The sequence below is a fragment of the Miscanthus floridulus genome, chromosome 8 (genome assembly GCF_019320115.1).
Source record: "Miscanthus floridulus cultivar M001 chromosome 8, ASM1932011v1, whole genome shotgun sequence".
Lineage (NCBI taxonomy): Eukaryota > Viridiplantae > Streptophyta > Magnoliopsida > Poales > Poaceae > Miscanthus > Miscanthus floridulus.
In genome coordinates, this window is record NC_089587.1 from 12,140,505 (window position 1) to 12,161,619 (window position 21,115).

Here is a 21,115-nt window from a genome sequence, read left to right on the forward strand (position 1 = left end):
CTCATTGGCGTAACTCTTCCTGCTGAGAGCATCGGCAACAACATTCGCCTTTCTAGGATGATAGTGTACTACCAGATCGTAATCCTTAATCAACTCCAACCATTGACGTTGTCTCAAGTTCAGATCTGTCTGAGTGAAAATGTACTTCAAACTTAAGCAACTCCAACCATCGACGCTGTCTTAAGTTCAGATCTGTCTGAGTGAAAATGTACTTTAAACTCTTCTGATCAGTATAGATATCACTCTTATGTTTGATAAGATAGTGCCTCCATATTTTCATAGCATGAACCACTGCTGCTAACTCCAAATCATGAGTAGGATAGTTTAGCTCATGCTTTCTCAACCGTCGGGATGCATAGGCCACTATTCTTCCTTCTTGCATAAGAACACATTCAAGACCCTGACAAGATGCATCACAATAGATAGAAAAGTTCTTGCTCAAATCTGGCAAAACCAATACTGGGGTTGTAGTCAACCTCTTCTTCAATTTCTCAAAGTTAGCCTGGCACTTCTCAGACCACACAAACTTAGCATTTTTCTCCAACAGAGCCGTCATAGGCTTGTCAAGTTTAGAAAACCCCTCTATGAACCTCCTGTAGTATCCAGCCAATCCCAAGAAACTATGAATCTCTCCCACATCAGTTGGTGGTTTCTAGTTCAACACATCTCTCACCTTGCTTGGATCTACTACTATTCCACCATTAGAGACAATATGGCCTAGGAAAGAAACTTCCTTCAACTAGAACTCACACTTGCTTCGCTTAGCATACAACTTATGTTCCCTAAGATTCTGCAAGACCAATCTTAGATGTTTAGCATGCTCTTCTTCCGCTTTGGAGAATATCAATATATCATCGATAAATACCACCATAAACTTATCCAAAAACTCCATGAACACCTTATTCATCAAGTACATAAAGTATGCAGGTGCATTGGTCAATCCAAAGGACATAACTCAAACAAACTATACCTTGTAGTAAAAGTTGTCTTGGGTATGTTAGTTGCATGAATCTTCAGCTGATGATAACCAGAACGAAGATCAATCTTAGAGAAAACACAAGCACCTCTCAACTGATCAAACAAGTCATCAATTCTAGGTAGCGGGTACTTGTTCTTGATAGTAACCTTATTTAGTGACTGATAATCAACACACATCCTCTAGGTACCATCCTTCTTGTCAACAAATATAACCGGTGCTCCCCAAGGTGATGAACTAGGATGGATGAAACCTTTCTCCTACAACTCCTTTATTTGTTTCTTAAACTCCTTTAATTCATTAACCCCCATTCTATATGGATGCTTAGCTATAGGTGCAGGTCCAGGTAATAATTTAATAATAAACTCAATATCACGGTCAGGTGGCATACCTGGTAAGTCATCAGGAAACACATCTGAAAACTCATCTACTACTAGGTCCTCCTTGCTGGCGCTATCATCAAGCGGGTTCACTATGGCTATCGGCTGCTTCTGCACTACAACATCGATACTTATTCTATTCCCATTCGGTGCGGTCACAACAACTACCTTCTCTTGACACTGAATTACTGCTCGATTTTGCTTCATCCAATCCATACCCAGAATCACATCAATGCCAGATGTTCTCAACACAATAGGGCTCACTTTGAACTCTACCCCCCCCCCCTTAAAGATAGACTAGTTGGAAGACAACGATAAGAAGCTTGCATACTACCTCCTGATGAGTTTACTAATATGGGATCATTCATGGCACATAAGGGTGTGCTATGCGTTCTAACAAATGCTTGTGATATGAAAAAAATGCGAAGCTCCAGAATAAAAAAGAATAGTGGCATGAGTGGAATTGACATCAAACGTACCGAGCATGACTTCTGGTTCTGTAAGCACCATCTCTATAGACACATGATTTACCTTTCCTGTGTTGGGTGCTGGCTTCTGATAACTATTCTGTCTCTGTGGGGTCTGTTGGTTTGGCTTCTTAGGGCAGTTATACGACAGGTGACCCTCTTTACCACAACAAAAACACTTGTTGGGAGTGCTAGGAGCACTAGTCTTCATGGGAGTGTTGTTAGGCGCTCTCTGTCGTGGTGTCTGCTAGCCATTCTGCTACTGAGGGCGTTGATTATCATTCTGCTGCTGGTTCGTGTTGCGATTCCACTGATTAGGTGGCCATAGGTGCCTCTGCTGGAAGCTTTGCTGTGGATTGGTGCGTGGACGTGTATTACTCCCAGAAGCCTATCTCTGAAGCCTTCTCTTCTTAGCCTCCATCTCTTTTTGCTTATTGTCATTCTTCACCAGCGTCTGTAAATTAGGGTATGTATTGGACATAAGCTAGAGTTGCAGACCATCATATAGACCCTTGAGAAAGTGGCGTTGCTTATCAGCATCATCAGCCACCTCATTCGGAGCGTAACATGAGAACTAAGCGAATTTGTCACGATACTCAGCCACAGACATAGATCTCTGTTTCAAAGCCCTGAATTCCTCCTGCTTCAGCTCTATCAATCCTTTAAGTATGTGGTAGGATCTAAAATTCTCTAAACTCCTAGGAGGAGCATTAGTGGGAGGTCCATACTCAAATGCCTCCCATCAGTCTTGAGCTTCTCCCTGGAGTTGTTCTGACGCGTACAACACCTTTCTACTAGTCGTCGCACTACGCTATGTTGAGTTGCTTTTTCACTGCACGAAGTCAATCATCTGCTTCCAGTATATCAGTGGCATGAGAAAACACCAGGGGCGGCCCTTCAAGAATTCACCACGCTTGTCACGCGGTACCCCACCAATTGGATGTTTCTGTTGATTCTGCACCAAAGCTTGGATGGGTTGTGTCTGCACTGTCAGAAGCTGCTCAATAGTAGGTGGTGGTGGTGGTGGTGGATGTGGGGGAACACCTCCACGACCTTGGCCTCTTTCTCTTCCAGGCATTTGACATCCAACACTAATATTAAAAAATGAGAGATTTCCAAGTTATAGACACTTATAAAGATATTGAATACATTCTGAAAATTTTCTGGATGAGTTTCAACATCAGTAGCTCGGTAAAATAGTCATATCTCGAGTTCCAGATATTTAAAAGAGGCGTTCTTTATATGGTTCGAAATCTTAAGAAATTATCTATAACTTTCATTCAGATCACAAGCCCAGATTCTATCATTAGGTTAATCAAAAATAGGACACAACCGAAACTATTCTAGATTCCAGACTGCGTAGAAACTTCAACTTGAAACAGATATATCTCACAAACCAGATTAGATATAGGGGTGATTCTAGAGGAATTAGAAAGATACTTAAGTATAGTTATTCCCATAAAAATTTCATAATTTTTGGTTGAGTAGATTTGGATGGGAATTGAGATAAGGGTAGACTGCTCCAAAAAACAGATCTGAGAGAACAAGATGTACCAAACCCAACTATTTATTTATCGACTCAAACTTTAATATTCTTAACTATGGAACTTGCGGACATGCCCACAAAGTTCCAGCACTCATTATAAAAATCTAACTCATACATAAACATAATAATAAATCAACTAGACACACCAGAGTTCACACCACACTACTAGACTCGACTTGACTTAACTTGACCCATGCTACTAACGTCTTACTACATAGAAAGTAACTCCAACACCTATGGGCAAGGTTTATGGAAAAGCTTCTCATAAATCCTTGGCAGGCTGAGGCACTCCCTTTGGTCATCTATCACTTGTTGGTACCTCTTAAGAGTCTCTTGCTGTGCCTTTAACTGATCTTTCAGTCGCCAAATCTTCCCTACTAACTCACAGTCAAAGTGTATCATCACTTGAGTAGTTGGATCCGTGCCCTGAGGGTCCATCATTGCCCACTCCAATTCAGGGTGTTGACGAGGGAGGAATCGATATTGGTCCTCCTTCATATCCTCAAAACGGCAGCCACGGAGACCCATGCAGGCTTCAGCGGCTGCATCTTCTATGCCATCTTCTGTGGTGGCACGACGAGCATGATGTAAATAGCTCGCGTCCAGCTAGTATGCTTCCTTCTCTTCATCCCTGATGGAGATGCATGCCCTAGTCTTCCAATAAGTGTCCTGCAGAGGATGCATATGTTCTTCGCAGACATACTCCACAGCTGCGTCCCAATCAGCGTAGTAGGTCTGAAGAATCCCCATAAGTCGATAGTGCAAAACGGAGGATTCACACCCCGGCTTGTACCAAATCTTTGTTGTCCATCCTATGGTAGGGGTGGGCTGATGTTCTTGAACGGCGTCCTCCTTCTCATCATCATCAGACAATACAACAACATCCACTTCTTCGGATTCTTCTTCTTCGGGCTCTTCCTGGAGTGGCTCAGGCGTAGGTGCAGGTGCTGGCGAGTCAACTTCCTGCTCCTGAGGTTCCTCCTCACGTGGCTCCATAGGCTCATACAATCCACGAGACGGGTAGTAGCCTCCGATGTTGATGCGAGCGGTCTTATTGGCACGAGTCATCTACAGAGTTAGATTTAGTTAGATTAGAAGCAATAATTTTCATAACAGAATGAGACGAAAGAAGCATAAAATTTAGCAAATAACAAGAGTGAGATGGGAAACATGAAATGAGTGAAGCAAAAGAGGCTAGAACGATCATTGCTAATTAGGCTTGCGTCCTACAGTCAACACGGCTCTGGTACCAATCTGTCACATCGGATTTTAATGGCAAAATGGGATGCATAATCTTATGTGCGTCCAGAGATCAGTCACACACATAAGTCGACAAATTATAGATAGTACCATCACAAGTGTTTATTATACGTCATGTAATAAACACTTGTGATGGTACTATCTATAATTTGTCGGCTTATGTGTGTGACTGAACTCTGGGCGCACGTAAGAGGCATCACATTTTATCCTTAAAATCGGGTGTGACACTAGATTTATAAAAAAACATTATCAACATTTGTATTTCTAAATAGATTTATTATGAAAATATACTATATGGTTCATCTAATGATTAGTATCATATATATTAGTATTTTTTATATATTTGTCAAACATGAAATTTATTGACTCCTCGAAACATAAGAATGACATTCTTTTTGGATGAAGAAACTTTTAATTAAGAAAAAGAATTGACATTTAACTATATGATATCTGAATTCAAATTAAGATATGAACAATCCAATTCGAGCATATTCAAATTTGTATGTATATATTTTAAAAAAATATATAAATGTGAGCATGCTATCCAATTTAAATCTGACCGACTTCTATCCAGCGGCGAATCTATACTAAACTGCTGCCGGGGTCGCACAGATTCATGAACTCAATTTGATGGGGTCGTAGCTGGCCGGAATACGCGGGGTTCCACTGATTCGTACAAAGTTATCGGAGTCACATGACCCCGATAATTACACACTGGCTTCACCGCTGCTTCTATCCCTAGAGAAGAGCAGAGTTATTCTCTGTATAGTGGCAGGTGGAGTCCAAATCTTGAGGGGGAAAAAGCTCTGCTCAAGTAGTAGGTCGCATTAAGTCATCGACTCAATCATCCATTATTTCACAACAACCGTATGCTAAGCTATGGAAACCACCAACACATATAGCAAAGAAATGCTAAACACAATAATCACACTAGTAGTGAGACAAAAGTGATCGGCATTTTATGTGCCTCTGAATTTATGTGCCTCTGTGTTCAGAGGCGGACCTAGAATTTTACAATAAGGTATTTCACACCAAATTTTTCGTATGTTATTTGGTAAATCCATTTACCAATTCAATAAACAATTATAAAATTTGCATTGTGTTTCGGTATAAAACATTACATAACATGATTGGTCCTAAATTCAAAGTTGAAATCAGAGAAATTAACAAACCAAATACACGATGCGTGAAGAAGATTACTCTCTCTTTAAAAAAAATAAAGATCACATACATGAGAGAGAGTGATAGGGGGCGGCAATACCTATAAAAGGTGGTTATAAAAAAATACCTATAAAAGATACGGCAATGTTTGTATTAGGGCGTCCGTCCGCCCGGACAGCCCCGTTGGCAAGCCAGAAGGCCCAAAAGGCTCCCCTATCTATTCCTATCCGCTTCTCTTCGGTCACCGCAGTTTTCTAAAACAGAAAAAAGAAAAAACTCACCGCAGTGTTGTGACCGCGCTCCACCGCGCATATCGCCCGCCTTCACCATGCCTCCCATGCTGCCTTCTCTCCACCGTGCCTCCCTTTCCACCTCGTGCTCCTGCCTACCTTCCTCCCACCACGCCTCTCTCTCCACCATGTCTCCCACCCGCCTTCTCCACCGAGCGACCCGCCATGGCCTTCTCCACCAAAGCGGCGAGCTCCGCACCACCGGTGGACTCCACATGCCGACGAGTCTCCATTCTCCCAAGCAGCAATGAGACATTGCACTGAAACGCATGTTGCATGTGTATATTTCTAGTGTTTCAGATGTTTTAGAGGTATGTTGCAAGTGTTTCATATAGATGTTTACAAAGTAGACCGGGATGTTGCACATGTTGCAATGGTTGGACACGTATGTTGTAAGCGTCTGTTCCAAATGTTTCATCTGCTATTTTCAGACGTATGTTGCAAGTGTGTTTATTTGGAGTTGCATATGTTTCACACATATGTTGGAAGTGTTTTATCCAGGATGTTGCATTTGTTTGGCAAAGGCTTTTAAGGTGTTTTCATGTGTTTTTTGCAAGTGTTTCAGATGCATGTTTCAAGTGTTTCATTTATCTTCAGACGCATGTTGCAAATGTTTCATCTGGATATTTCAAAAGTAGATCGGGTATTGTTATAGGGGACCCATCTGCCGCAGCCTCCTGCTGCAGCTGTAGGGGCGTAGATGTCTAGGCGGAGGAAGCGGAGGGGGCGCGAGTGGTGCCCACATGGGGTCGGGCGGCGTGGCCCCGTGTGGGCACGCGAAATGGAGTGCACAGTCCATCCGAACGTCTGGGCGCTAGCACTGCCAATAAAAAGATATAAAAAGATGTCTGCATGAACGATAATGATATGACACGGGCGCTAGCACTGCCAAAACAAGACGCGCCACTCCCTTCTCCAGCGCGAGGCCGCTCACCGTTGCCTTCTCCAGCGCGGCGGCGCCGTATCTGCCCCCATACCGCGCTGCTCCGTACTCCTCTTCCCACTTCGCGCCACACGGCATGGCTGCCCGCCCCACTATGCCATGCCGCTGCCTCCATCCCACGCCACGGCCCACTCCGGCGTGTCGCCGCCATCCCCCACGATGCCTCCATCCCTTGCCGTGCCCAGGCCAGGCGGCCAGGAGAGGGGGCTGTCGCAAGCTAGACCTAGGCCAAGCGCAAGCGCTGCTGGCCGCTGCCAGGCCGTGCCACCATCCTCGGCCACCGGCTGGCCAGAACCGGCCATCCTCCCGCTCTGCGCTGCGTCGTACGAAAGAAGGGTGAAAACGCATGTTGCAAGACTATGTTTCAAGTGTTTTAGATGTTTCATAGGTATGTTAAGTGTTTCATGTGGATGTTGTTAAAGTAGATCAGGATATTACATATGTTGCAAGTATTTCAAAAGCATGTTGCAAGAGTTTGTTCAAAATGTTTCATCTGTTTTTCAGACGTATGTTTACAAAAGTTTTTTATTTGGATGTTGCATATGTTTCACACATGTTGCAAGAGTATGTTCCAATGATTTCAGTTGTTTTAGGCTTATGTTGCAGTAAGTGTTTTCATGTTGCAAGTTGCAAGTGTTTTATCTAGATGTTGCATATGTTTCGCACATATATTTTAAGTGTATGTTCTAGTTTCATCTGCTTCAGACGTATGCTGCATTCAAGTGTTTCATGTTGCAAGTTAGTCATGGGGGCACGGCGTGGGTGTCGGGGGATGGGGCTCGGTGAGATGGGTGCCCACGGATGGGGTGCGCTAGGGGCGTGTGGCGTGCCTGGGATCCTACGGACGGGGGCGTGCTCGTCCTCATCTCAACTCCCGGGTCCCACCCACGCTGAGAGAGGAGCGGTGTTGCTGGTCAGGAGACGTGGGCGCAGCGACAAGGGCGGGATGCACGTGCGGGGTGTTGCGAGGCGGACAGGGACGCGCTGCGCGGACGTCCGGGTGCTAGCCACGCCTTTGCGTGAATGATCGCCAACTGTTCAAGGTGCTTCCTCCAAAGAATTTTCAATCAAAAACTATGTTGTCGTGCAGCTGTGCCGATGAGGCCCGATGACCCAGTGTGGCGATGTTGAGTTGTTGATGTACCTCTTTCAGTCCTTCAAGTCTCGATCCGACTCTCCCAGCGACGAGAGCTGCAAGGGCACGCGAAGGCCATAGGTGTAGGGCAATGCACCGAGCGGCGAGCCACGAGCACCGAATTGCATAGATGTTTAGAGTTTAGACATTGACCACGTACAATATGATAGAACCGAATATCAGAGATAGCTCAAGATGCCTATAGAGACGGAACCAGGCATCTCTGTTGTGTCTTGATGTGGACTACATTAATGACGCGTTATTCTCTATCTCTATTTAGTCTCATTAGATATGGTGTTTAGTTAATTCGCCATCTCTGATGGTTCATACCATAATCATAGACGAGTTTATCAAGCGCACGTACGGCTCAAATGAGACCAATCCAAGATAGTTTACTTTTACTCACATCTCTAATGTGACTCTGTGTCTCTGTCTGAGACATGGATCATTAAACCCGGGTCACTACTGCCGGTTCAATTCACAATCCAGCGGTGATATCGTGTCGTCGCTGTCGAATCAAGCCACAACTCGGCATTGGCATATCATTGTCGGCTATTCCTCATATCACTACTGATCTATAGTTCAGACCGGCAGTGACAGGAGGGAGTCTTCACTCCCGGATCAACAGGATCCTCAATCATTGTCCGTATCCTAGGCTTAACTCCACAGTGAAGCCAATTCCAGCACACATAGCAGTGATGGGCTGGTAGGGATTGTGTCTTACAGTAGCGAAGCTCACAATTTCCTGCAGATTGTTCTATTAGAGCACTTGTCAATTATTATCAAGTGGGATTCCCAAAGTTTCTATTTTCTACTTTGAAAGAATCAAAGGGGGAAAGTTAATCACCAAGTAGGCTGTAAATAAAGCATAATATATAGCTGTTCAGGTCAACCAACCCTTACTAGTCTCCATGTGTCTAAAACAAATTCCCTGGAGCTATTATTGGTTTGTTGCCAGGTAAGCAATGACAACACGGCATCAAAGGTCAGACTTCAGAGAAGATTATTTTGCGGGAACGATGTCATCTAGCTGTCCTGTTAGCCAGCATCCTGATATGATATACTGCCGTGCCACTATAAACGAAGGGATGTCACCGTCCTGCTGCATCTGCATACTCACAACTCGCAACCCATCAGAGGTCATCCCTGTTACCCTGTGTCAATGGCGTCTGCAGTGACCAGCAGGTAACTAAACTAGACTAGAAAGGCAAAGGCAACTACCATATCTCCTCCATCTACAACTTTTGAGTGCATCTGATGTTGCTTCGCCGTTAGCTTGTTGGTGCATGCATGGATTTGCAGCATCCATTACAAACAGTTCTGCTGCGAAACAAATGGATGCATTTGGATTAACCAGAATCAACCTTGATGTGCAGCGAGAAGGAGCAGGCCATCCCTACCATCGACGCTGACCAAGCGCATGTGTTGTTGAGCTCTGGCCATGGCTATGTGGATGTCAGGTATGCGTGTAATATATATACTGAAGCTTCCATGTTCTTTTTTTGAGGAAAGAAGCTTCCATGTTCTTATGATCAACTGCGAATGAACTGACGGGGACGAAATGGTTCTTCAGGATGCGGGAGGACTTCGACAAGGCGCATGCACCCGGTGCTCGGAATGTTCCCTACTACCTGTCAGTCACGCCGCAAGGTCAGTTTCTTGATTCTGCTTGCTCACTGACAGTGGGGGGCTGCTGGGATCGATTGGGGGTGTATTCTCCTTCTTTTTGTTTTTTTAGAAACTAAGTCAGTGATTGATTTCGAATTTAAACTTGCCTGATTATTCTACCTGTTCTCTTTGCTGATCACAAGGGAAGGAGAAAAATCCACGCTTTGTAGAGGAAGTGGCTGCGTTCTGTAGGAAGGATGATGTCTTCATTGTGGTAGATTACTACCTTCATCAATCATATATACTCATAATTACCTTCCTAAAAAAATATACTTATAAATACGCTATATTGGTAATTCTAACTAGCATCAGGCAGCATGGCTAGTTAACCAAATCTAGTAATACAATGCCTGCATACTAGCACCACTCATCATACTCTTTATTATATCAGTATAAAAGAAGTTAACTTCATATATTTACGTAGGCTTGCAACACGGGGAACAGATCCAGATTCGCGACTGCAGACCTTCTAAACGCGGTAAATACAGGGCCATCTGAGCTACCAACCTAGTAGGACAAGCTTGTGTCTGATTAGGGTCACACACTCACACTAGGCTGCTCACCTGGATGTGTTCAGGGGTTCAAGAACGTGAGGAACCTGCAAGGTGGCTACCGCTCCTTTCTCCAGAGTGCAAATCAGCAGCGACCTCAACAGCAGTAACCACCACTGGTTAATTGAGCTTGCACTCCCTGAAAGTGGCTTTGTGTGCTATAATCACGGATGTGGATAGCAAGGAAAACCTCTAGTTCAGCGCTGGAGAACGTTCTTTCAAACGTGCTGTAACGATCTGTAACTCCTCTGTTTCTTTCGTTTGTTTCTCTTCTGTTCCATTTCCTCTATTCACATACTGCAGTTGAGTGACACATTTGTCATGTATGAATATTCATGAAGTACTCCAGGAAATGTTTAATGTGCTACGTGCTACATATATTTTACAAGGTATATTCAACTGTATAATCAAGTCAGTGTAGCATTACAAGGAATTGGATTACATGATGCCCTTTGACATATGAATTTCGACATGTGCCTGGCAAAACTCTGTATCAACATGATTGTTTACCATAATAACCTGACATACAAAGCAAAATTAGTGAATGCCAGTCGCCAGATTAGCTGCTTTGTTCTGGGAGTGATCGGTAGTTGACTGGTTCCTCTGGTCCAGAGCTGCCAGGTTGAATCACAGTGACCTGTTGTCTCAAAACTCTCTTGAGTATACTTGCGAAGTGGAGTTGTGCACAAGGGGAGATCTTTAATTTACAGAGACACAAAGTTTCATGAGCTCTTTCATAGCACCTCCTTCTCCAGTTTCAACACGGCCATGAATGCTTCTTGAGGAACATCAACCCTTCCTATTGCCTTCATCCTTTTCTTTCCTTCAGCCTGTTTGCAAATATCCAGTGACCGCATTATAAGATCACAAAGGGATTCTGGTTTACTACTAGTCATTCATCGTGTTCTATGAAAGCTTAAGTCAATCATTTGTCAGGATAACCATTCTACTACTTATGTATACACAAAATGATATTTTTCAAAGTTCTTTCTTTGGTCAAACAACGTTTTTTTCTAAGAATACCTGTTTCTTCAGCAACTTCTTTTTCCTTGTTATATCACCACCTGCAAGTTAAAAAAAACATAGTATTCTGAATAAGCTTTGTAAGTCTGTAAGGCAAGAATATAGAACACAAGTGTATTAACTGCTATTTGTACTGAGATAAGTGTGCACATGATCATAAAGTGTGAGACAAGATATTCCATTAGCTTTACAAATGCTTCCAAAGTGCAGGTTATAGTGTTATGTTTACCATAGCATTTTGATAGGACATCCTTCCTGATAGCAGACAGGGCTTCGCTCGCAATGACCTTTGTGCCAATACATGCCTGCCAATGTTCTCATTAGCATCTGATTGCTATTGGAAAATGGGATTGTGAAGTGGAGTTTTTATCACCGCAGGAAAAGGATTGGTACAAGTTGTTTATGCTAATTTTCTAGCATAGGATGCTTGGTTTAAATAAAGCCAAGGAAGGTCTCAAAAGAAAATATGAAGCAGGATCGGTGCCAATCACTTCTTTAGTTTGTTGCTGAAAAAAAATTGCAAGATCAAATTCAATGCTCCCTCTTGATATAGCTCGCAAAAAGTAGGCTGAAACATTTGGAAACCCATGACCGCATATTAAAGCATTTCCACCCCCATAGATGGTAGCACTAGCACACAAAGATGTGCATGTGTTCCACATAGTATTTTCTCACTAAATAACTTACCAAGATTCTCTCCGACCCTTATTATCTAACATCCCTTCATGCTGGTATGAAAGGTACTCTTTAACTCTCTCATAACTGTCTGACTGATCTTGTTATATACATAAAAGATAAAAGAAATCTGAGAGAACAAGACAAGCAAATCTCACTTGAATAGGAACTCTAAACATTTGCCGAGGTATGAGTTCCTTGAGTTTTTTAGTAAGTGCCCTGCCAACAGCATATGCCTAGAAAAAATATTTCACCAATCAGATTGCCTCGAGAAGCTATTCCATAATAACTATAGGTCTATGGATACAGGTTACTTTTTCGAAAATGAAGTTAGCACTTGATGAGAGAAAAAAAAGCTCAAACTAAATACAGTCAGAATAACTAACTGTTGTGCTACTTTGTAGACTGCAGGTTTATATAGATGGTTACATGAGAGTACAAAGGAAAGATAATATGTGATAAATCATTAATTAACACAATTGTATCATTGACAATAAGCATGGTCAAATACTCAGTCACAAGTAGATTCCTGAAATGTATCTATTGTTTGCAGTTTGCCATAAGTACAGAATCAATGTAAATATTTGTGTCTGTGGGCTGGATAGATGTTTATCTTTTTTTTTTGAGACATAAATATAGCAGGGGAGGCCCCCACTGTATGGATAGATGTTTATCACGTCATAAATAAGTTGTATCGTAATATTTTTATTGATCGTTTGGCCTTGGATAAGAAACAATTGGTCGCTGTTATTTCTGAACTGCATAAGTTATATGTGTAGATATCAACTAAAATGAAGCACCTTATCTCTGTGTACAATTGTTGACAACGCCTCGACAGGATCCCCGTTGATTTGTATATCTAGTTTTACTAGTTGACTTTCTCTGTACCTGTAGAGAAACATATCTCAGCTAACTGTTTCACAAAGGACTACATGGGCACTACCAAAAGGCTGAAACTGCAGAGAAACAAGAGAATAGCAACAATGAGTACCCGATAAGTGAATATTCCATGCTAGCATATCCTTTACTTCGTGATTTCAGTTGATCAAAGAAATCACCAACCATCTGCATACATAAATGTCCACTAAGCAATAGGAAAAAAAATTTCTTCAATTCCTTCGTACGTTCTACAGGTATATTAGCATCAACGAAATAGAACAGCCAAAGGAATATGTTTTGCAAGATACATCATTGTTTAATAATGTATGATAGAATGAAACAACGGAAGTATCTTTTTCATAGCCAGGCTCAAGAGAAACAAACATTACAGACGCAGCAAAAAGATGCAACATGCTTAATGCTGAGACATATCATGCAGTGTCAGGTTGCTGCAGGATGAATTTAACAGTGATGATGATGCATTTCGTATAGTCATCTTTATGGCGTAGAAATATTTCAGACAGACTAAAAACTGTTGAAAATAACTATATCATCTGTTTCTGAAACACCTCCTTTTGTATATTTTGCAGATGCATTACGGAATGCATCTAATTACTTCTACAAACTTTTTTAATCTTCAATTTACTGCAAAGAAAATAGCTCCGTTTCACACCTCTGCTAGTGGTAGCTCATAAATAAGTTTGGCCCTGCTTTCTGTGATGAAGTTCATTTCCTTGAATTCACCTCTTCTATCTTGAGCCAGCTCCATTATTGAACCAATATAATCCTTCGGTGTAAGCATTTCAATCTGTAAAGGGGAAAAAAGGAAGACACCAAAAACAATAATCAGACCTGTGCAGGATACTACTCCCAAAGTTCAGTAATACAGATACAACCTTCACATATGGTTCTTCTATAGACCTCCGCTTCCCGGGCTCCGGAAGCAAGGATGGATTTGAACATTCAACCTATATGACATCTGTAAGCAATCATTTTTTTCACATGCAAATAAAACTGACTGATTTCTGGTTAAGAAAAGGCAGATATTTTTGTCCCAATGCAAATTTCCGCACACTTGGATGGTTTAGCTTAGTTGCTCGCAACATGCACCATATAAGAACTTTTGGTAAAAACACTAGGAGTGACTGCAAATGCTATACATGTCATCTGAAATGATAACAGTTGGTCTCTTAAGACCTACATTTCCCCCCTGACTGTACCAGTGACTGTTTTAATAGAGAACAAGCTTTTCCTGTAGTGTGCAAGTAGAAACTTAGGCACCGCTGTGCGGCACCGCTGTGCAGTACCACTATTTCATTAGTTGTGCAAGTAACAAGTACAGGTGGTTTCCATAAATTAATTCTCCATAGTGAAGTTCCCAAAACAGATCCATATTTCCTTAGTGTGACAACAGGACGTTCTTTAATGAGGATTTAAGATGGAAATATGGAATATGTCGTGTTTGAGATCATTTGAACAGACTTGACAAAAATTGTTGATTATTTGATTTTGAATACAGCTTAAGTTCTTGCACCTCCAACAGATGTACTGATTTGAACAATAGGAGTTATGGCCATATAACTATTATTCTGTTAAGCAATGTTGATTCCAGGAAAAGACAAAAGAGTTCAAGATCATAAAAGACTTACGGTTTCACCATCAGCACAGTTCACACGGTATACCACACTTGGTGCAGTAATTATTAAGTTCAAGTTGTACTCCCTCTCAAGCCTTTCCTGAAAATAGAAAAAAACTATATTGTAGAAATTTCAAGCCATAGTGGTTTTAATATGAACTACACTGTCATGAACCAAGTAGATTGTAAGAACCTGAACAATTTCCATATGGAGAAGACCAAGGAATCCCACATCTGAAGCCAAACCCCATGGCACTAGAAGATTCCGGTTCAAACTGCATTAATGGCATGGACTTAGAGAAAATGAAGTATCATACAAAACACCCATGCATAAAGAACATTCAATATTACAGAATCCAAATGAGAACAAACATGTTTGTTTTTGTTATTACATACGTCTTTTATCAGTCACTATTATGCTATGGCTTTAATGACATTGCTTTTACTGCATACATTTTTGTAAAATGAGATGAAGTACTGTTGTGTTTCTTGGCGGTTAGAATGGAACATTGGTCTGATATTCATAACTGAAGGTACTGGATTTGAATTTATTGATCAGCATTCTTGTTCATATTTTAACACAAGAATTGGTAAACCATCAGGAGACGACGAAGTTTGTCAATTCTATGTTGTTTTTACATTTAATTAGAGTATATTGAGTACAACTATCTTCATATTCAAGTATATCAATAATTCAATATACTGATCTCATGCATCATGTATTCATGTGGCTACTTGTATACTGAAGACACTGTGGTTAAATTAGTTGTTAGTGGAACTGTTTTGGGGTTTGCCATACCCTTCCTGTTCCAAATTATAGTTCACTTCAGCATTGTCCTAGGTCAAGCTTCTCTAACTTTGATCAAGTTTTTAGAAAAATATATCAACATCTACAGATTTAAACAAATGCACAATCAAGGTATATTTCATGGAAAATTTAATGAAACCTAATTTGATATTGTAGATGTTGATAATTTTTCTATAAACTTGGTCAAAATTAGGACAAAGCCAGAGTAGGCTATAATTTGGAATGGAGGGAGTATATTTCATGATATCTGAGCTTGTGCCAACACCATTGCGTATGTAAGAATCTTGACGCTGTTGCATTAGGATTTCACTTTATAAACTATATTTGATCAATTTCTTTTTAAGTTCACAATATCCACAATTTGGGTCAAGGAAAATATGTTCCAACTTCCAAACTTCAAATGCTAGAAATGAACAAAATGCCTTGACAATACATTCATGGCAATATGATGATATAGCTAGGCCAGGAAACCCACCTTTAGGGCAGCATCATTTAACTGAAGTTTTTCCAGCGCTTCCCGCAACTCCTCAAACCTATTGACAAATACAATGTTTCATACAACTACACCGTAACAGAAAAGAACGGGACTCAATATAAAGGGAAGATACAGTACTGATCAGCATCTATAGGGAACAAGCCACAAAAAACCATTGGAGTGGCTTGAGAATATCCTGGTAAAGCATGATCTGCTTTTTTTGAATAATGAGTAATCGTATCACCAACCCTGGCATCTGCTACTGATCTTATAGAAGCAGAGAGATAACCGACCTGTCAAAGAGTGGGCAACTAATCAAGATACAAAGAGACATTGTTTTAAATGAACGCAAGATGAAGGTTGAAGAAAAACTTCTGAACTAGACCCTGTTCAGAGATTGCTGATAATTCTATACAGTTATAAGTTTATAAAGGCCTGGTTTAATTGTTCCGATTGCAGCAGTTAATTTTGTAATCTGGTATGGTTAATACATGGTAACTGTGTTTTTATTTATGAGGAATCGTAGCTAACAATAGTTAAAAAATAATATGTTCAAGAAAAAAAATAGTTGGCTGATATAGTCGAATAGACAGTTGAACAATATCCTTGAGGAAATGAAATTAGAGAGCCAAAAATTTAATATCTTCTTCAAAGGATTATAATTGATGTAAGACATCACAGCATAAAAGTTACCTCGCCAGCATATAGTTCGTCAACTTGCATCTGATTTGGGGATAGTACACCAATTTCATCAGCAACATATTCCTGTTAAATGGACAACAAGCTTAGCATGACGTTCTACCCATGGTATACACAAGGATTATGAAGGTTGAAGAAGTTTTTTTTTTGAAAAGAACAACAGCAGGGGAGGCCCCCGCTGTTAGGAATTTTTATTACCCTTTCGCTGTTGAAGAAGATTTGGTAGAATGGGTTTCTGGAAACTAATTTAGATGATGAGAAATACCTAAAGTGGCGTACAAATAAATTACTATGAGGGAGCTTTGGATGGTGTTTCACCAGTGCTACTTTAGGAACTAATTTTTCCGAATAAAAAGTATTGCAGCAATAGAAAGCACATTAAGTTTCCGGGTGAGGTTTATGTTTGGTTTTGATTACCTTTCCACAACAACAACAACAAAGCCTTTAAGTCCCAAACAAGTTGGGGTTTTGATTACCTTTCCATTGGCCATAAAACATATCTTGTCCCCTTTCTTTATACTGCCATCAATAACACGGAAGTACACAATTACACCTCTGTATGGATCATAATAGCTGCAATAACAAAGACAACATATAACAATAGTTCAGATACATGTAGAACATTAATTAGCCAATTCTAAAGAGCTCAAGTACTTAAAGGAAACCTGTCAAATATAAGAGCCCTGAGAGGATATTTTGCCGTATCTTTTGGTGGGGGGATTTTGGTCACAAGGGCATCTAGTATTTCAGTGATGCCTATGCCTTCCTACACGAAAGAACAAAAAAAAGAAGAAGAAGCCAATATGAAGATTATATCTGTTCATAAAGGGGGCATGATATGTTCTATCTGCAGCTACCAGCTTATATAAGCAACTCTGTAAAAAAAGAAGAAGAAAAGGAAAAGGAAACAAAAACTAACCTTTGCTGAACACCGAATTGCATCACGGCAGTCCAATCCAATTATCTGGTAACAATAAAGACAAGGATGGAATTTTTAGTTCTAAGGAAAAAATGGGGCATAACTTTTAAGTAGGAAATGGAAGGAACTGTTGGCCAAAGAATGTAGAGGACAAGTCTAAGAAAGGGGTGATGCTTTCGGAAATACCTCTTCAATTTCCTGCGCGACACAGTCAGGTTCAGCACCAGGAAGATCTATTTTATTTAGAACCTAAACTCGAGGACAAAGTCATTGTCAAACAGACAACAAAAGGAGAATAGATAGCTGGATATCATATAAATTGTTTATTTTTCTATTTCAGTTTAATAAGGGCAATCAAACAATTAAAGCTTAAATGTATTTTTTACGAAGCAACACGAGCAAACTTAAGCAAGTTGTTATCCATGTTACAGAATGATTTTCACATTAGCTGTCATCATTAGTTCATTACTCAGTTTGCATCCAGATCTAATAAGATAAAAGGGCAATACCAAGAAGGAAAACTAGTATTTCAAAGACTCAGATGAAGTCCAATGTATTGGGATTTAGCAATGAAATGAAAATGATTGTAAAAATTGAAAATAGGAACAACAGTTTGTACACAGGAAATGGGGTAGAACAAACCGGTATGATTTCAAGGTTGTTTTCCAATGCAAGATATACATTCGCTAACGTCTGAGCTTCAACACCCTGCATGAAGCCATCATACATCTTTCACTTTGCAGCAAATGTATATTGGAAGCCAGTGAAATCATTGGCTAGATTCCGTGCATTGGCATGCAGAAGACAAATATCTTCAGATACATAGCTATTGAAACTTACAGGAAGGAAATATATATTGCACCTGAGAAGCGTCAACAACAAGAAGTGCGCCCTCACAGGCAGCAAGAGAGCGGGAAACCTAGCATCCAATCAGATAGTTCCAAAGATGTTTAAATGAACTCACATTGTTAAACATGGTATGATCAAATTTACCATAGTACTACCACATACTCTCCAAAAGGTCTTAAAATTTCAGAGTGATCAAATCTTCAATTAGTAATTCTAATAGGAAGCAATCATCCTTGCTGCCTAGAAGCAGGAAAACTTCTCTGTCTGAGAGTGGTATGAACAAGTGACTATATACCTCATATGAGAAATCGACATGCCCTGGTGTATCAATTAAATTCAGGCAGTAAGGCTCATTATTCATGACGTAGCGCATCCGAGCTGCCTAAAAAACAAATTATTAGAACAGGTGCAAACATATCAAACACCAAATACGAATAATGTAATGGGAGAACTCATCCAGTACGAGCTATGTACAAGCAAATGACAGCTCAAACTAACAAAAACACAAGAAAACTGTCCCTATATAGCAACTAGTAATTTCAAGAGTTTTCCCCGATTGGTCAAGATAGAGATGGTTAAATGATCGTAATTAACCGGTTAAAGGTTATAGTTTTGTATATGGGTACCTGTAATTTGATAGTGATCCCTCTCTCCCTCTCCAGGTCCATATTATCCAGAAACTGCTCCTTCATCTCCCTCTTCTGCACCGTGCCGGTAAGCTCTAGCAACTTATCCGCCAGCGTGGACTTGCCGTGGTCGATGTGCGCGATGATGCAGAAGTTCCTGATATTCGAAATGGGCACCTAGCAGGACAAACACGCGCTGAATCAACACGCTAACGAGCACCGGCACGGCGCGATAGTAGTAACAGTAACATTGCTTGAGGCTTACTGGCTTAGGTGACCAATCACCAATGTATACATACACGATTATATAAATAAAACAGGACTAACGAGTAAGGACGGACTGGCGGCTACCTTCTGGAGGCGGTCCTGGCCGGCGTCGGTGGTGGAAGGAGCAGCAGGCGCGGGGGGCGCGAGGCAGAGGACGCTGGCCGCGGGGCGCGGCGTAGAGACCGCGCGGGCGGGAATGACCGCAACCGGGAGCAGGGGCATGTCGCCGGCGTCCCGGCGCGGGGGAGCAACGGCCTCGGCGCGAGGACGGCGAGGCGGGAGGCGGTGGCGGTGGCCATGAGAGCCTGAGAGGTGGAGGAGCGCTGGAGCCTGCGGGCCGCAGAGGTTCGCTTGCCTCACCGCGCTCTCTATCCACAGGCAGACGCAGTGGAGATTTTGGGCCCACTCCAGTAACCGTTGCAACCGACCCGAGCCCGAGTCGAGACAGCCCACCAGGCCTAGCAGTCGAACGCGGGCGTCTTTTTCAACTGGAGCTGATTCTCCAAAAAAAAAAAAAAACTGGAGCTTTAAATTGCACTAAAAAAACAAAAACTGGAACTTTAAATCTATATGACTATAGACGTCGCTTAATTTTAGAGGCTTTAGAATTTAGATTGACTTAATTTAATTTTCATCTGCTATCATAGTCATGGATCATATCACCACTTCATACAAAATGAAAAAATATATCATGATAATACATTAAAGTTACTAGTAAAGCATTAAAATAAATAAGTTTTCAAGTGAACCATGATTTTAGTTTTACTAGCAAATATGTACGTACGACAGGCACATGTTTATGAAAACTATTTCAAATGCAATGAAAATATTAATTGAATTCTCGATATGTCAATTTATATATTTTCATCAACAATTTCTTTAATGCAAAAATAGAATGATGAGTTATTTACTGGATCTATAAAATGTTAAAGAAATTTATGGTGCCATGTCTCTCTCGAATATATCTATACAACGTATACAAACAAATCAAAGTAATTAATCTCAATAAATGATACACAAGTTTATTTATTTTCCTCAATGCAAAATTATATATAGCACAAGATTTTTTAAACATTTTTTGAAGACACTCGTACCATTTAATCATTTCCATTTTTTCAAGTGAAACAAAACATGAGCACATGCCCACAACCTTTAAAACATTGACGTCAACGATGACTTCCAGTGGACCGTTCGGCTTCAGATTAAGGGCTTGATTGGTTCGTTTCCAAAATTTGTCATGCCAATAATTTAGCAAGTCAGATTAGTATTGGGTTTGCTGTCAAAACTTGCCAAAGTCTCACATTTATCTTGCTAAAATCTATGACAATATTTTTGTTCAACTTTTGATTTACCAGATCTTTGGTATGACAAATTTTAGATGTCAACCAATGCCCTAAAGCCACAGCCCCTACGGCAGTTTTATCAATCTACACGGGTTTGTATTGTCAGCATGCCAGTTATATCCCACCCGTACGTGTTCAGATGGAAATCATCAGACCCGGTCCCCGTACGTTGAATCGCTGACGATCGGATCCGTGTTAGCCTGGAGTACACGCATGGACACACCAGAGCGACCTCGGGATCGACATTCGTCAACTGCTACTCCAATTGAACACAACATCTGGTTTAGATTTGAACTGAGCCTATCAACTCGAATGAGATTGAGGAATTTAAGGGAGATATACATGATTTGAACTAGGATTATCACCCTGTTTGCTTGATCGTTTCTGTGGCTTATAAACCGGCTGATGCTGTTTTATTGTGAGGAAAAAATACTATATTATGGCTGATAAGCATGGCTGATACGATCAAGCGAACAGAATGATACACCGAGACTTTTCTTTTTTCTATATGTTTTGGGCAGCACAAGCGCCCAGACGTC

General features: G+C 41.0%; 1 protein-coding gene and 1 pseudogene across 1 annotated transcript; one reads left to right on the plus strand and one right to left on the minus strand.

Moving 5' to 3' along the window:
• The first annotated feature begins 9,267 nt into the window (after positions 1 to 9,267).
• Positions 9,268 to 10,616, plus strand: LOC136475737 (thiosulfate sulfurtransferase 18-like). The gene is made up of 6 exons (XM_066473323.1): positions 9,268 to 9,343; positions 9,535 to 9,618; positions 9,732 to 9,808; positions 9,970 to 10,040; positions 10,251 to 10,304; positions 10,404 to 10,616. The coding sequence occupies exons 1-6, from the start codon at positions 9,321 to 9,323 to the stop codon at positions 10,485 to 10,487; spliced, it is 393 nt and encodes a 130-aa protein (XP_066329420.1). The 5' UTR covers positions 9,268 to 9,320; the 3' UTR covers positions 10,488 to 10,616.
• Positions 10,617 to 10,730: 114 nt separating this feature from the next.
• LOC136475732 (translation factor GUF1 homolog, chloroplastic-like) lies at positions 10,731 to 19,547 on the minus strand (annotated as a pseudogene).
• Between the last annotated feature and the right edge of the window lie 1,568 nt (positions 19,548 to 21,115).

What these genes read in the sequence shown, in the direction of transcription:
- LOC136475737 (XM_066473323.1), top strand. Translation starts at nt 9,321, where the DNA reads ATGGCGTCTGCAGTGACCAGCAG. An exon ending in CATGGCTATGTGGATGTCAG is followed by an intron (nt 9,619 to 9,731) that starts GTATGCGTGTAA and finishes ATGGTTCTTCAG; the next exon opens with GATGCGGGAGGACTTCGACA. An exon ending in CTGCAGACCTTCTAAACGCG is followed by an intron (nt 10,305 to 10,403) that starts GTAAATACAGGG and finishes GGATGTGTTCAG; the next exon opens with GGGTTCAAGAACGTGAGGAA.